We start from the raw sequence: 12,882 nt of genomic DNA, 5'->3' as shown, positions 1-12,882 counted from the left end.
CTTATTCATGCAGGTGGGTGTGCTGATAGCAGGGCGAGAAGCAAGGATAGCTTGAGTGATAAAGGGTTGCAAGACTTGTTACTGTCAAAAAAAGTGACGTATATAAAAAGTACTTTTTGCAAGCACAGAGGGAAGATGGCTTCTGTATAGAATGTTGAAGGCTCTTATACAGATCTCAATTAAACCTGCTCAGGTGACAACTGCCAGGGAAGATCCCTCCCATGCTGTGCACGCAGTGCTATTCCGACACCTTACAGACAGAGAGCTCTACTTACGATCATTATCATGGATAATTTGGAAGTTCTTCACCGAGGCCTGTGTGACTCGACCATGGAAATTCAGAACATAGGACTGGGTGTCATCATTCCAGACTGGCGTTTTGTTGTGCAGCTCAATGACACTCTCTGTATTTTTGTTCTGCCACCTTGCAAGAAGCGTCTCGTGTTCCTGCACACACCACAGATACACACTTCAGTTTAACATGCTCATGTGACAAAAAATACATTAACAGGGAAGAAAAAATTCATCAGTCCTGGCCCAAAGACTAAACTCTTATCCTTGACCCTCAAAACAGCTTCAATGAATGAAACTGAGAACTCTGAAGATCTAAATGCAAATGTGCATTTAAGTCTTTTCCACAGAAACGTCAGCTGTATCTTTTGTTATCAAAATACTTTATTTGTAGTGCTTTTGTGAGTCACAGCAGTAGTCACAGATCCCATTGTTCTGTAATTGTTCAAATACCATTTTATTAACCTCTAGAAGAATTCAAGTAATTTTTAGTGTTGGCTGCCAGTACGACTTACATTTCGTGGTCTGATGGAAACTCTTTCATGATCCATATTCATTCCCGGTATGATCACACTCATTTTACGAGGTCCTTTAAACCCCAGGACATTTGTTTCCTAAAAATGTTTAGAAAAGATTTCGTCATGTTTATTTTTAAAGTTAATTTCTTCAACAGAAAGACACAGTGGCAGCCCAGGGAAGTTATTTGTTAGTCAACTCAAAAAACATCTTGAAACTCCCACCTCCACTGGCACTGCCAACCCTTCTAGCTTTGTCTTAGAAGCTCCGACAACAGGAAAAATGAAAATAGAGAGGTTTCCAAAAACACTCCTAGCACTGGCTGCCAGCAACCTTAATATAATTTTTTTTTTTTTTTAATCCCTTTGTTAAAAAAGGATATGAATTAACCAGATTGCTTGGCTACTGCTAGATCCCAAAATAAAGTAGCTGCAATTTAAAAATCATAAAATGCAGACACACATTTTGATGCGAGACAAAATTAAATATATGGGACCAGCTCCATTTATTCCAGAGCCAGCAGAAAAGCAAACAAAATGCTAGTCAGAGCATCTGTTAGCAATGCTGTGGTTTTCAAAGTCTTCAGGTATGTTATGCTTAGAGATGACCACGGTAAAAAAACAAACACATTAGCACGAGGGCAAATTTTCTAGCTATGAAGACAGGGAAAGTAAAGACATCACATGGGCAGCAAAAATAAATCCATGCAAAATACAAGTTCTTCCATTAAACATGGTTTGACACTTTTCTGACCAGCTTTTCACAAAAGCACTCCAGCACTGCACTGTCCCCTCAAAACACAGCCATTAAAACCTAAACCAGCCTAAAGCCTTATTTTCGCCTGACACTTTTTTTCTCCCACAGAAGCAACCAGGGCCAAATATTTCAGTAAATTATCACCTGCTTTGGAACCAGAAAAGGTGAAGAGCAGTATTTTCCAGTAAAACCTGATTTTAGCATTAACTCCAGTAAGTGAAACAGTGACATCTCAAGGTCCATCTCCTCATGTTTTGTGATAGCTTTTTTCAGTCGCATGCATTTTTTTCCCATTTACCATTTCGAAATGAAGAGCTTTGGATATGCACTAAGGAATCTCAGGAAGAACATCTCCCATTGTTCCCAGCAACATACCACAAGATGCCAAGAACCCCTGGCTCCAGCTGGTGCAGCTTTACCACTGGGACATTTAAAAGTGATATATTCAGTTGTCTCTGTGTTTATATTTTTAATTAATGTGTCCTGATTTTATGGAACACTAAACTTATTAAAACATCTCTACTTTTGCAAGCAAAAATCCACGCATCTCAACTCACTGGAAACATCTGAAAATACCCACCTAAAATACCTGCAGCTTTGCCACCATCAGACCTTTGAAATAACTTTGCCTGTTCCAGCAAACCATCTGGAGATATTCCACAACTCATTAAAGATTTGCATGCATGCAAGAGAAATTCTACTGGAGTATTTTACTGCATGCTCCTGAAGCAATCCAGGCATATTCACATATCTTCCTCACTCTCCATATTAATGGGAAGATTCTGTCTCTTTTCTGAATCATTTATGTCCCGTCCTTTGGCAGAGTAAAACATGTTATCAGTTCAGTTGGTTCTGCATCATGCTAAGATGAAAACTGATTTGACTGCCAGCAGATTTTATAAGTAGGAGAGACTCAGCACAGCAGAGGACAAGTTCTAAGAAAAGATTCATGCTTATGCTTATTTTCCACTAAGTACTGACAATTTTGGGCTTCTCTGCTATGCCTTACAAGTTATTCTTCCCTCAAGCTGCAGTTACGCTGTACATAATTAATTTAGATGCTGACTGGTTAAAGACATCATTGAAGGTAAAATTAAATAATAGTGCTGAATCACTTCCCTCCCAACAAGCAGAGGTAAAAACAGGGCTATATTCTTTGGGTTTACTCAGAAAGGCTGAAATTGGTACTTCTGGCACATGATAAGAGAATGGTTACTAGCTGCACATTACCACCATCACCAATTATCACACACTGTGCTGGCAAATGCTACCCTTTTGCTAAACTCACAGTACCAGACTGAAATTACAGAAACATGGAATATGGGAGGAAAATTATTAAAATTACCTCACCTGCTGCCTCACTCCCTGCTTCTCTTTTATTTCCCTCCTCCACTGTTTTGTGTGTGGAAATTCAAGACTACAAAGGGCATTATTAGGGGAACATAAACCAAATTCTGATTTCACACCATTTTAACACCACTGTCAGTCTTGGTTTACACAGGAATACAAATGTTCTTCACTGGCAGAGCCCTATGGACTCAACCAGGACACCAATGATTTATATCAGCTCAGGACTTAGCCCAGTATTGCTCAGAAGCTGCACTCTCTGCCTTAGCCCATCCAGTCAGCCTCACAGTAAACTGGGCTGCAAGAACACAGAGCCTCTCCCCAGGGCTGCCTTTAAAATCTTACACTCTTTCAAATGATTATGTAAGCATGTTGCTTTAGTGCCAATAGCTGCCATGATGAAAGCAGCAAGGTAAATATCCCAGCAGCTCCCAGGAGATTCATGATTTTATTACCCCAGTTTTCTTGCAGCCATTTCCCTTCCTGGGCTTGTTTCACACAGCTGTGCCTTGTCCTCAACATTTTCTGTGGAAACTACCATTCCAAGGAAGGCCCAAATCACAGAACCCACAACACTGGAGGAGCACAATGCAAGTGACTGAGGCCTGACTAGGAACACAGAGCCTCTTACTGTACTGAAACCTGAGTCACGCCTCAGAGTATCCGCTGAGCTCCCTGCCTGCAATCTCATGCAAACTGAACTGTGAGATATATAGATATAAAGGAATCCAGTACAGAAAACCCTGGCACCAGTGGCACAGTTACACCCCACTGCTCCTGGATAAATTTTGCCAACAATTCTGCAATCAGCCATTAGGTGCTGCTGCAGGTTTATTAATATGCTGGGCTGCCAACACAAGGGGAGTAAAAGCGGTCAACAGAACCTGAAAAAATTCTGTCCTTGTCTAACTCTGTTCCCACTGCTTGAAACACATCTTAAGGTGAGCTCCACAAAAAGAGTCCTCACCACATTTATCCCACAGTCAGCATCACCAGTTTCTGCCTGTTTAAATTAGACCTGCTGAGATGATTAAGCAGGTCATTCTCAGTAAGTTGGGTACAGCTTGATCTGCACATGGGTACTTGCTCAGATGAGCTGAGGGACAGTGAGAGGCATAGTGGCGCTTTCAAGGTATTGTTTTTATAGCTTTTACTGCAGGAGAAATCTCAAGGCAGGAATTAAAAGACTGCCTTAGGACAAAGGTGTTTGGGCTCTGCTCTTTCTGGCACTCTGCTCTGGTTCTGCTGAAGCCAGGAACAATAATCTCATTTCAGCAAACCTGGCTAGTTTGAAATGAAATACAATTCCAATTTAATTTTGTCCTCTGGCCACAGCACACCTGCAAGCTTGCTGCCTTTCTCCACTAGTACCAAAATATCAATGGAACAAGTAATTTTCTTAAACAAATGTACCAGTTTCAAACTGCTGATTACAAACAGACATGTAAAAGCAGCTTATCTCAGCCCCATTCTCCAAACAGTGGTCATGGTTTGGTTCTTTCCAACACTCATACTTCTAATTACCTCTGCTGACCAAAAGAGCTTTTTATTTGGTATTGTTCACCATTCAAGTATCATTTGTTGTTGACTTAAGCAATGCCTGAATTTCTCAATATATAACTTCTTAAAAATTGGCTTTTGTTTTCTTTTTGCATTTCCAGTTTGCACCAGATTAGTTGCCTGGCTCCAGGGAATGCCATCCTATATAAACCAGTAAAACTACCTTTATTAAACATGTACATTCTACTAGGTTCCTACTGAGACTCCAGTCAAATTGACATCAAATCCTGGAATCTCTTTTTAAATCCTGCTCGCTAGACTTTTGGAAATTCTCAGCATTTCAAATCTAGCAGAAAGGGAGGGATATGTATCTGTTCATCTGTCTGTCTCCAACCACAAACCATGTGCCTGAGTAACAGCACACGTGAACACACACACACACTATTTACACTTTATCCACACTAGAACTGCATCCTAAGCAGCAGGAAGAGAACATGCTGGCAGCTAATACAGCTCCCCTTCAGAACTCCCAGCACTTTGCATGGAAAGGATGGCTCCTGCTTTCTTGCTCATGAAAACCTTCCAGATGCATTGCTCCCCACAGCCCAAAGCTGACCTTTCTGGGAATGCACTCTGTGCATACACGGGACATGTGGTGGAACCCAACCTGACAGATTTCCAGGCATCCTTGATTAGAGCTGGGCAGGAACTCTTCAGAAAAGTCATTCTTGGATATTTTTATCAGAAGTTGTTGATTTGTGAAACCAGACGACCTTCTGTAGCAGTGTACATACCAGTTCTAACTGGAAGGGTTTCTTGGGCTCAAATATTTCTGGACAGAAAGAACACTCTCACCAAAAATGTTACTCATCCAGCAATCATGAAACAACAGCAACTGTGTTTCAAGTCTTGATTGTCTGCATTGCTCCTGACAAATGCTACCTACCGTCCTGTCAGAGCCCAGTTGCTCTCATTCAATTGAATTTGGGATTTTGCTTGGTTTATTGCTGGTAAAAAGGAGTTTTAGAGTTTTTATCCCAGTCTCTCAGCTCCTGCAGACCTAGCTGTCCAGCTACCTATTGTTTGGATCAGAGAGGCCTCCTCCAAAATGCCATAACAAACAATCGTATTTTAGTGCAGTAATGCCATGTGCACAACTCTTCCCAGTTCAGGAGGTTTCCTCAGGTGGTGCCTGCAAGCTGTGATCCCACCCCTTCCAGAGAGTTCTGTAAGAGCTCCAACACCTTCTTCTCACCAAAGGTGAGAACTGGGCAACCCTGTTCAGTGCACAGTGTTTTTCACCTCTCCTTTCCACTGAGTCTCCTGGTTTCTCTAGTGGAGATCAGCTGCCTGGTTACATCAAAGTCTGAATGCTGATTTACATAATCAGAAGTGAGAAGGCAATTCAGTGTGCTGCTTCAGACACTGAGCTGCCCTTCCTGCACGCTGTGCCTGTGAGCAGTACTTACGTAACAAATAGCAGCTAGCTCCTGACGCAGGGTACTCGCCTCCAGGCTGGATGTTGTTTTCATTGGATTTACTCCATTGTCATAAACTGTAAACTTCGTTCCCATAAGATTTGATCTACCAAAAAAATGGAAAATCCAATCACCATTTGTCAGTAATGCTGCCCCAGACAGCTATCCTTTACTGTACTGTGGTCCCCGAGGAAAGGCAAATATTGAGTACAGAGAGTTGTTATTTCTAATCCCAGCTACATGGCAATTCCTGGATGCAAGGCCAAACTGACAAAAATGTAAAGGTACAGTACAGAAGTGTATATTAAAGGTCCCTTATCATTATGCTGGAGACTTCTGATAACACCTTGCAAACTAGGAAATTCAAGAAAGCTGTAAGGAAACACTCGGGTGGGGTTATTTTGTTTGTCTGCTTGGTTTTTAAAATGCACTTACGCTCTACAAAACCATCTGCTCTCTTCCCTGACTACTAAACTCTGTTAGAATATAGAGAGTGACTTTTATAAAGCCATAACCGAGCTCAATCTTTCCTATTGCAATGGAAAGGAGTGCAAAATACAACACAGGCACAGGTGATCTGAACATACACCCAAAGGCTCCACGGAGAGATCAACAGCTGTAGGGTGCCTGTACGGCTGTACAGACCGGCTGTACGATGTGGGGACAAGCAGAAAAGGAGCACATGGTTCTGAAGTCATTCCACTACCTGTAAATAACTAACTTGGATCTTAAGAAAGAGGCAAAACCAAAGGGATTTGCAGACTGCGTAACAGTGCGTTCCAAAGTATTTATATCAATAGAGGCTAGACACAATGTACACATGCACTTCTGAAAATCCCATTAAGATAAGTTGTGCTGGTACACCCTTGAGAATCTGGCCTTTGAGCACTTAAGAATTTCAGTCCTGCTGACTTTTAATAAAATGTGATCCTGTAAGTACTCCAGACATTTTGAAAACAGGCCTTGGATACTGGTGATCTTTAAGACCACGATCACATGATGTAGTCAGGCCTCTAATTAAGAAGACATAGTGGCTTACAGGCTTCTTAATATTGAATAAACTTTCCATTACATAAAGAAAATTCTTAGACTTATCAGTGTTTACCTCAGTTTTCCAATAAAACTCTCTCCACCCCGAGACAGGTCAGTTGGGTCTATAGAGATGAGGTAATTAGAGGTTTTACTCTTCTTTCGTTTCCTTCCAGCCAACAGAAACACCTAAGCAATGCAAAAAACCATATTCTAGAATGCTAAAGGGGTTAGCACACACCACTTCCTGCTTTGATAGAAGGCAACCATAAGCAATTTTTCTGTCTTCAAGCATCACTGGCAAAGTAATAGAAGATCTCCTGGGATTTAGCAAACCAGGAAAAAAAAAAAACTGGTAAGGGAAAATGATTTCTCAACCACTCATTCCATTATTTATGGTTTAAATAATTAAATCTGATCTATTTTGTTAAATGTTTCATTCTAACTCGCTCTGGCTCTTCCAGCTGAATTGAAAGTAGATGCTTTTCAGGCCACAGAATGCAGAGAGCCCCAACTGCTGACAGTCACATAAAGGTGCCATGCATGGATTATTTAAGGCCAAAGATTAAACAGATGAAGAAAGGCACTGGAAGAAAGTGATACTGTTGTTTGGCTTTGGGAAGACTGTATGGTAAATCTAGTGAAAGCAAAAATATATTTAAAATACAACATTACATTTTCTTTGTAAGACTCCTTCAGATCTTTATTATTTTTTTTTTTTTTAATATTCAGATGCAACTGGTATGCCATTCAAGTTATTTTATGACCTTTTTACCATGCTCCCTTTCCAAGTGGAGGTAATAAGTAGGGTACATCCCTCGGTCCATTCCCTTCTTGTCTCTTGTGATCCTGCACTTGACAGTGACCCCCTGTGGAGCAGGTCTGACAGCAAACTCCTCCAGGTCATCCACATCTATGAGAGGCTCATTTGTGGAAGGACTGGGGGCTGAGGCCACTTCCTAAAACAATAAGAAAAATTCAGGGGTTTTAACTTCAATTTACGAGGTTATAAGCAAAAAGAAACGGCATTTGATAGAAGCTGCACTTTAAAAAGAAATCAAACCAAAGGATGTATTTCCTTGCTGATGCTCCGTGTACAGACCCACGTGGCAGAGCAGAACAGGGGGGCTGCACAGACAGAAGGCTGTACAGTGGTTACAGAGCAAACCCTGGCTCACACCTTCCCATCTCACCACACTCTTGTCAGAAAGCCATACTCAAGGACAGAGATGGCCTTTGATGAAAGGAAGAAATGGGATAGGAAGCAAGAGTTTAAGCTCCAGAGAGATCTAACAAAGATGAGAAGTCAGTGCAGTATACAAAAGTGGGGCACCATCAACTGGTTTAGCAAGACCTTGTGATTTAGAATATTTGAACCAGCCAAAGTCTTATTTTATGTTCAGATAGTAGCAGAGAGAACAGGGTGGGAAAATACCCAGAAAAAGTCAATGGAAACAAAGATCATTCTGAGCACCTGCAAGAGGTAGAAAGGTAAATATCTACTGTTTACCTTTCTCTTGATTCAAGTTCAGACAGTATTTGCCATTCTTTTCCCCAAGTCATTATGTTCATTGCCTGCTCTTGCGAAGCCTGAGAGCTAGCACAGTAAATCACCTTGGAGATACTCCAGTGCATATTAAAAACAGAACAAGAAAGCCAGGCCCGTCCTGAGTGCACCCTGAAATCATGCAGTACATAGCAGGTTGCACACCCCTTCTTCAGAACTCTGCCCCTACCTTATTGGATTTCTTGCTCGTGGCAGAACCAGGCCGGGTGTTACTGTTTAACTGTGAAGAACTGGAGCTGTCTTCATCCTCCTCATCTTCTTCCTCATCAAAGTTCATGCTACTTGAAATGCCTGAGGAGAAAGCAGCACACTCATATGAAACACTGATAGATTAAAGCTGTCCATAGTTGCTGTAGAACATCACTGATCAGACTGCTGCACCCTTAGGCTCACAGGTGAGTGAGGGGGTGTGCGAGAGTGGCTCATTGTGTGAGGCAGTGCATGAATACATGGGTGACACAGCATCTGTCCTGAGAAGCCAAAACATTCAAGTAAAAGAGAAAGGAAACATCATGGTTTCCACTTCACAGAGAGGATGAAGTTACCCACTGATGCAGGAGCAAATAACTAAATTCAGATCATCTTCACCCAATCAAGTACCTCAAACACAACACAAAATCATAAACCTAAAATTGGAGCTGAGAGAACAACGTAGCAGAGCCACTTGGAAACCATCACACTTAAAATATGAGCCCTTTTACAGCACACTTTTAGCTGCTCCTATGTGATCTGCTGAAGAGCACATCTTAGACCAAGAAGAAACATTCACATCAAGGAAATGTTCTCATGCATCTTTATTTCATGTAAAGAATAGCATCAGCCCAGGCCAATGGAACTGCCTTACAGCACTTGAAAATTTGACTTTACAGGAATTCAAAACCTCAGACATTTCAAAGGGAAACACAACTTTGAACATCAAATAGGTCTTAGCAGCAAAAAGCATCAATGGTGGGACATTTGCCAGGCCTAGTTTTTCAAAGAGCATCATGCAGATGAAGCCACCCCATATCTAAGTTCAAGCTCTCTAAGTTCCACATATTATAGGCTATATTTTATCCTTTAAAAAAACCCAAAAAACATCACTTGGTCCAGAATTCCCATTATGGTCCAATGTAGAAGGATAAATGAAATGCAGCTTTCCAGAGCCAAGCAGCATGGGCATAATTAACTTCTCGCTGTACTTACCAGGAACATGATCCAGGGCGACAAGACTGGATTGGGAGGTGGAAGAGGACCAGGATGTATTTGCATGGGGATCTGGGAAAGGAAAAAATCCAAGGGTTTGATTCCGCAAACCCTTAATTGAGTGAACAAGAGTAACCTGGCAAGAGGACTCCACACAGGGCTAAAGGCTTATGGGATGGGGCCACAACGCTGCTGCTTCACAATTTCTGCACTGCACAATCAAATTCACCCTCTACCTGCTTATACCTGCTGTGATCTTCCCTCTCAGTACCTTAAATAAAGGGAAAAAGCCCTGGATCACAGAGCTGAAGTTTCGGGAAACATCATTCACACTGAGCAGTTGTGCCACAAACACTTCTGTGCGTGATGTGCCCTGCATGGTAGAGTTTGGGCCTACTTCTAGATTCAAACAAAATAAAACCCCTCCAACTTGATTGACATAAGTGAAACACACAGATTCTGCACAATATTGAGTCAGTAACATTAAAAGAAGTATTCAAATTCATATTCAGATGGCCTAAATTCTACCTCAATCCCTGTGCCTACTGTGTCCTCATCATCAAAAGATGAAATCAGGCTCTCTAAACTGTTTTTCTGGGAGCTCCAGGGATATGCATAAAGATTTTATCGTAGTTTAGTCTGTTGGAATATCAGCTTGGTCTGTAACAAGCAGACCCCCAAACCAAACTGATGCACAGAAATATAAACAGCAGATACAGACTCAGTAATGGTTTTCTTCAGTTCAAATTTTGGAACAGATAAAAAAACGACAGCAAAAAAAAGGCATTAAAATACTTTTTTCTGTCATTGCTGCTTCAAATAACTTCAGTGCATATCCCTTTAGAATACCCAGATGCACACTGGATAGTGAAACACCACCAGAGTAGTAAGAGTGAGGGTATAAAAGTAAACCAGGAGCATAAGCAATGCTTGCATTCCGTTCAGCTGCCCTGTGAAAGGTCTCATTATCCACTTCTTCAGCTCCCCCAGTGCTGACATACACCACAGAGCACGACAGCAAAACCTTTCAATAGGATCTGATTATGCAAGGGAGGCCTGAGTTCACAGGTCAACAGATATTTTCAAAGCCTGTAGAATTCATTCATTAATAATCCCGCACTCATTAATCACAAGCATTATTTCTTAATAAGGACAACCATGTTCTAGGCTCTATGCATGGGTAATAGACACAGTCCATCTCCTCAGCTGGCAGCTGCACAATAAGGCCATAATTCACATCCACAGAGGGAACTGGTTTATTTCCACACCTGTGCTCACGCTTTCCCCACCAGTACTTTAGTGGTGAAAGTTCTGTGCCAGCCTTAGAAAAGTGTGCGTTCATGGCCTGCGGGGAAAAATGCTTCAGGGAGCTCCTGTTTTGGTTTTGAATCCAAAATGAAATCAATCCCTTCCCTAAATCTCAAAACTTCAGGTGGCAAAGAAGAACTAAGACCCAATTGCTCATTCCATGTCCTCTACAGAGACATATTGGAAACTGGTAAGTGTGAGGACTACATGTTAGTTATTCAGTGTTAAAACTTATGGAAGTCTGACTCTGTCCTAGTGACTCATTTTGCAGGGAGAAACTCTAAAGATTAACACTTTGGAAATCAAAAGGACGAATATTTCCTTCAGGAGGCAAATTATTCTAGGATGGCAATTTCCAACAGATGGAGAAATCAAATAAAGCATTTGGCATTTTCTTGCAAGTGGCATATTCTTTTCACACTCAGTAGCCTATAACCTCTTGTCTTGTAACAGATCTTGACTCACTGGGGAAGCAGAGACGCGTGCTAAGAGAAGTTTCTCTCCACCATGTTAGTGCCAAAGATCAGAACAGGCACGAACCAGTTATCCAACTGTATTCAGCTTCTCCCATGAGACCAGTTAGCATTTCATAGAATCATAGAATATGCTGGGTTGGAAGGGACCCTTCAGGATCATGAAGTCCAACTCCTGGCCGGGCACAGGACACCCCAAGAGTCACACCATGTGTCCCAGAGTACTGTCCAAATGCTTCTTGAATTCTGCCAGGCTTGGTGCTGTGACCACTGCCCTGGGGAGCCTCTTCCAGTGCCAATCACCCTCTGGTGAGGAACCTTTTTCTAATATCCAACCTAAAGCTCTCCTGACTCATTGGGTCCTGTCATTGGTCACCACAGAGGAGAGATCAGTGCCTGCCCCTTCTCTTGCCCTCATGAGGATTTTGAAGACCACAATGAGGTCTCCCCTCAGTCTCCTCTTCTCCAGGCTGAACAGACCAAGTGCCCTCAGCCACTCCCCATACAGCTTCCCTCAAGGCCCTTCACCATCCTCATGGCCTCCTTTGAACAATTTCTAATAGTTTAATGTCTTTTCTATATTGTGGCACCCAAAGCTGCCCCCAGCACTCGAGGTGAGGCCGCCCCAGTGCAGAGCAGAGCAGGACAATCCCCTCCCTTGCCTGGTTGGTGATGCTGTGCCTGATGCCCCCAGGACATGGCTGTCCCTCCTGGCTGCCAGGGCACTGCTGCCTCATATTCAGCTTGCCATGGACCAGGGGCCCCCAGTCCCTTTCTGCAGTGCCTTCTCTCTGTGTTCCTGTCCTTTTGCTCCCATTCCATGCAAGGAAAGGCCTGATGAGAGACAGCAACTTTAAACACTTTTCAGGTGACATGCCAGTGAGGACATGCCACAAGCAGTGAAGTGGCAGTGGGAATCCACATGAAGAGCTTTATCTCTGCATAAAGTGTCACATGAATAGTGGGGTATTCAAAATTTTCTAACAAGCCTCCTCTGCTGGTATCAAGCAGAAAACCATACACACGTAGTAAAAATAATTTACAGAGATGCTGCTGGCATTGTCTCAATACCTGTCTTTGTGTCTCACCCAGCATAGCTCGGCTGTTAACAAAAATGAATAAACCTCAGTATTCCCATTTAAATAAAAGCGTCCCCCTCACTCAACTTGAAACAGACTAGTGGTTCACTCTTAGCAGCATCTGTTCTGATCAGGAGTATACTTAGACCTGGTAAAAAAGGTCATATCATATATTTGAGAATATACAGAAACAAAGAAAACAAAAAAGTTTTCACTCACTGCTTCTATTAAAAATAAATACAAATTTGGGGAGAATAAAAATATCTGACAACCTGGCAAAAACCCATCAAAACTAGAAGTGTCCCCCCGAGTAAAAATCTGAGTGCTGTGACCTAATTTGAGAAGTCTGTGGG

At 42.1% G+C, this 12,882-nt stretch overlaps 1 protein-coding gene across 7 annotated transcripts in view; it reads right to left on the bottom strand.

The window, feature by feature from the left end:
- TUB (TUB bipartite transcription factor) overlaps positions 1 to 12,882 on the bottom strand; it is a 146,364-nt gene that overhangs the window by 12,466 nt on the left and 121,016 nt on the right. For 4 of the 7 annotated variants that reach the window (XM_032113076.1, XM_032113077.1, XM_032113082.1 and 1 more), the window contains 7 exons: positions 9,670 to 9,741; positions 8,654 to 8,775; positions 7,685 to 7,876; positions 6,994 to 7,106; positions 5,880 to 5,994; positions 807 to 905; positions 276 to 447 (listed from right to left, as the gene is read on the bottom strand). In XM_032113076.1, coding sequence (XP_031968967.1) covers positions 276 to 447; positions 807 to 905; positions 5,880 to 5,994; positions 6,994 to 7,106; positions 7,685 to 7,876; positions 8,654 to 8,775; positions 9,670 to 9,741 — 885 coding nt within the window. The remainder of the gene's footprint in view (positions 1 to 275; positions 448 to 806; positions 906 to 5,879; positions 5,995 to 6,993; positions 7,107 to 7,684; positions 7,877 to 8,653; positions 8,776 to 9,669; positions 9,742 to 12,882) is intronic. The other 3 variants (XM_032113079.1, XM_032113081.1, XM_032113083.1) reach the window with 1 other exon arrangement.

This window comes from Corvus moneduloides, chromosome 6 (assembly GCF_009650955.1).
Source record: "Corvus moneduloides isolate bCorMon1 chromosome 6, bCorMon1.pri, whole genome shotgun sequence".
Lineage (NCBI taxonomy): Eukaryota > Metazoa > Chordata > Aves > Passeriformes > Corvidae > Corvus > Corvus moneduloides.
Note: the sequence above shows the minus strand (reverse complement) of the source record. Positions and strands in the feature narration are given on the sequence as shown.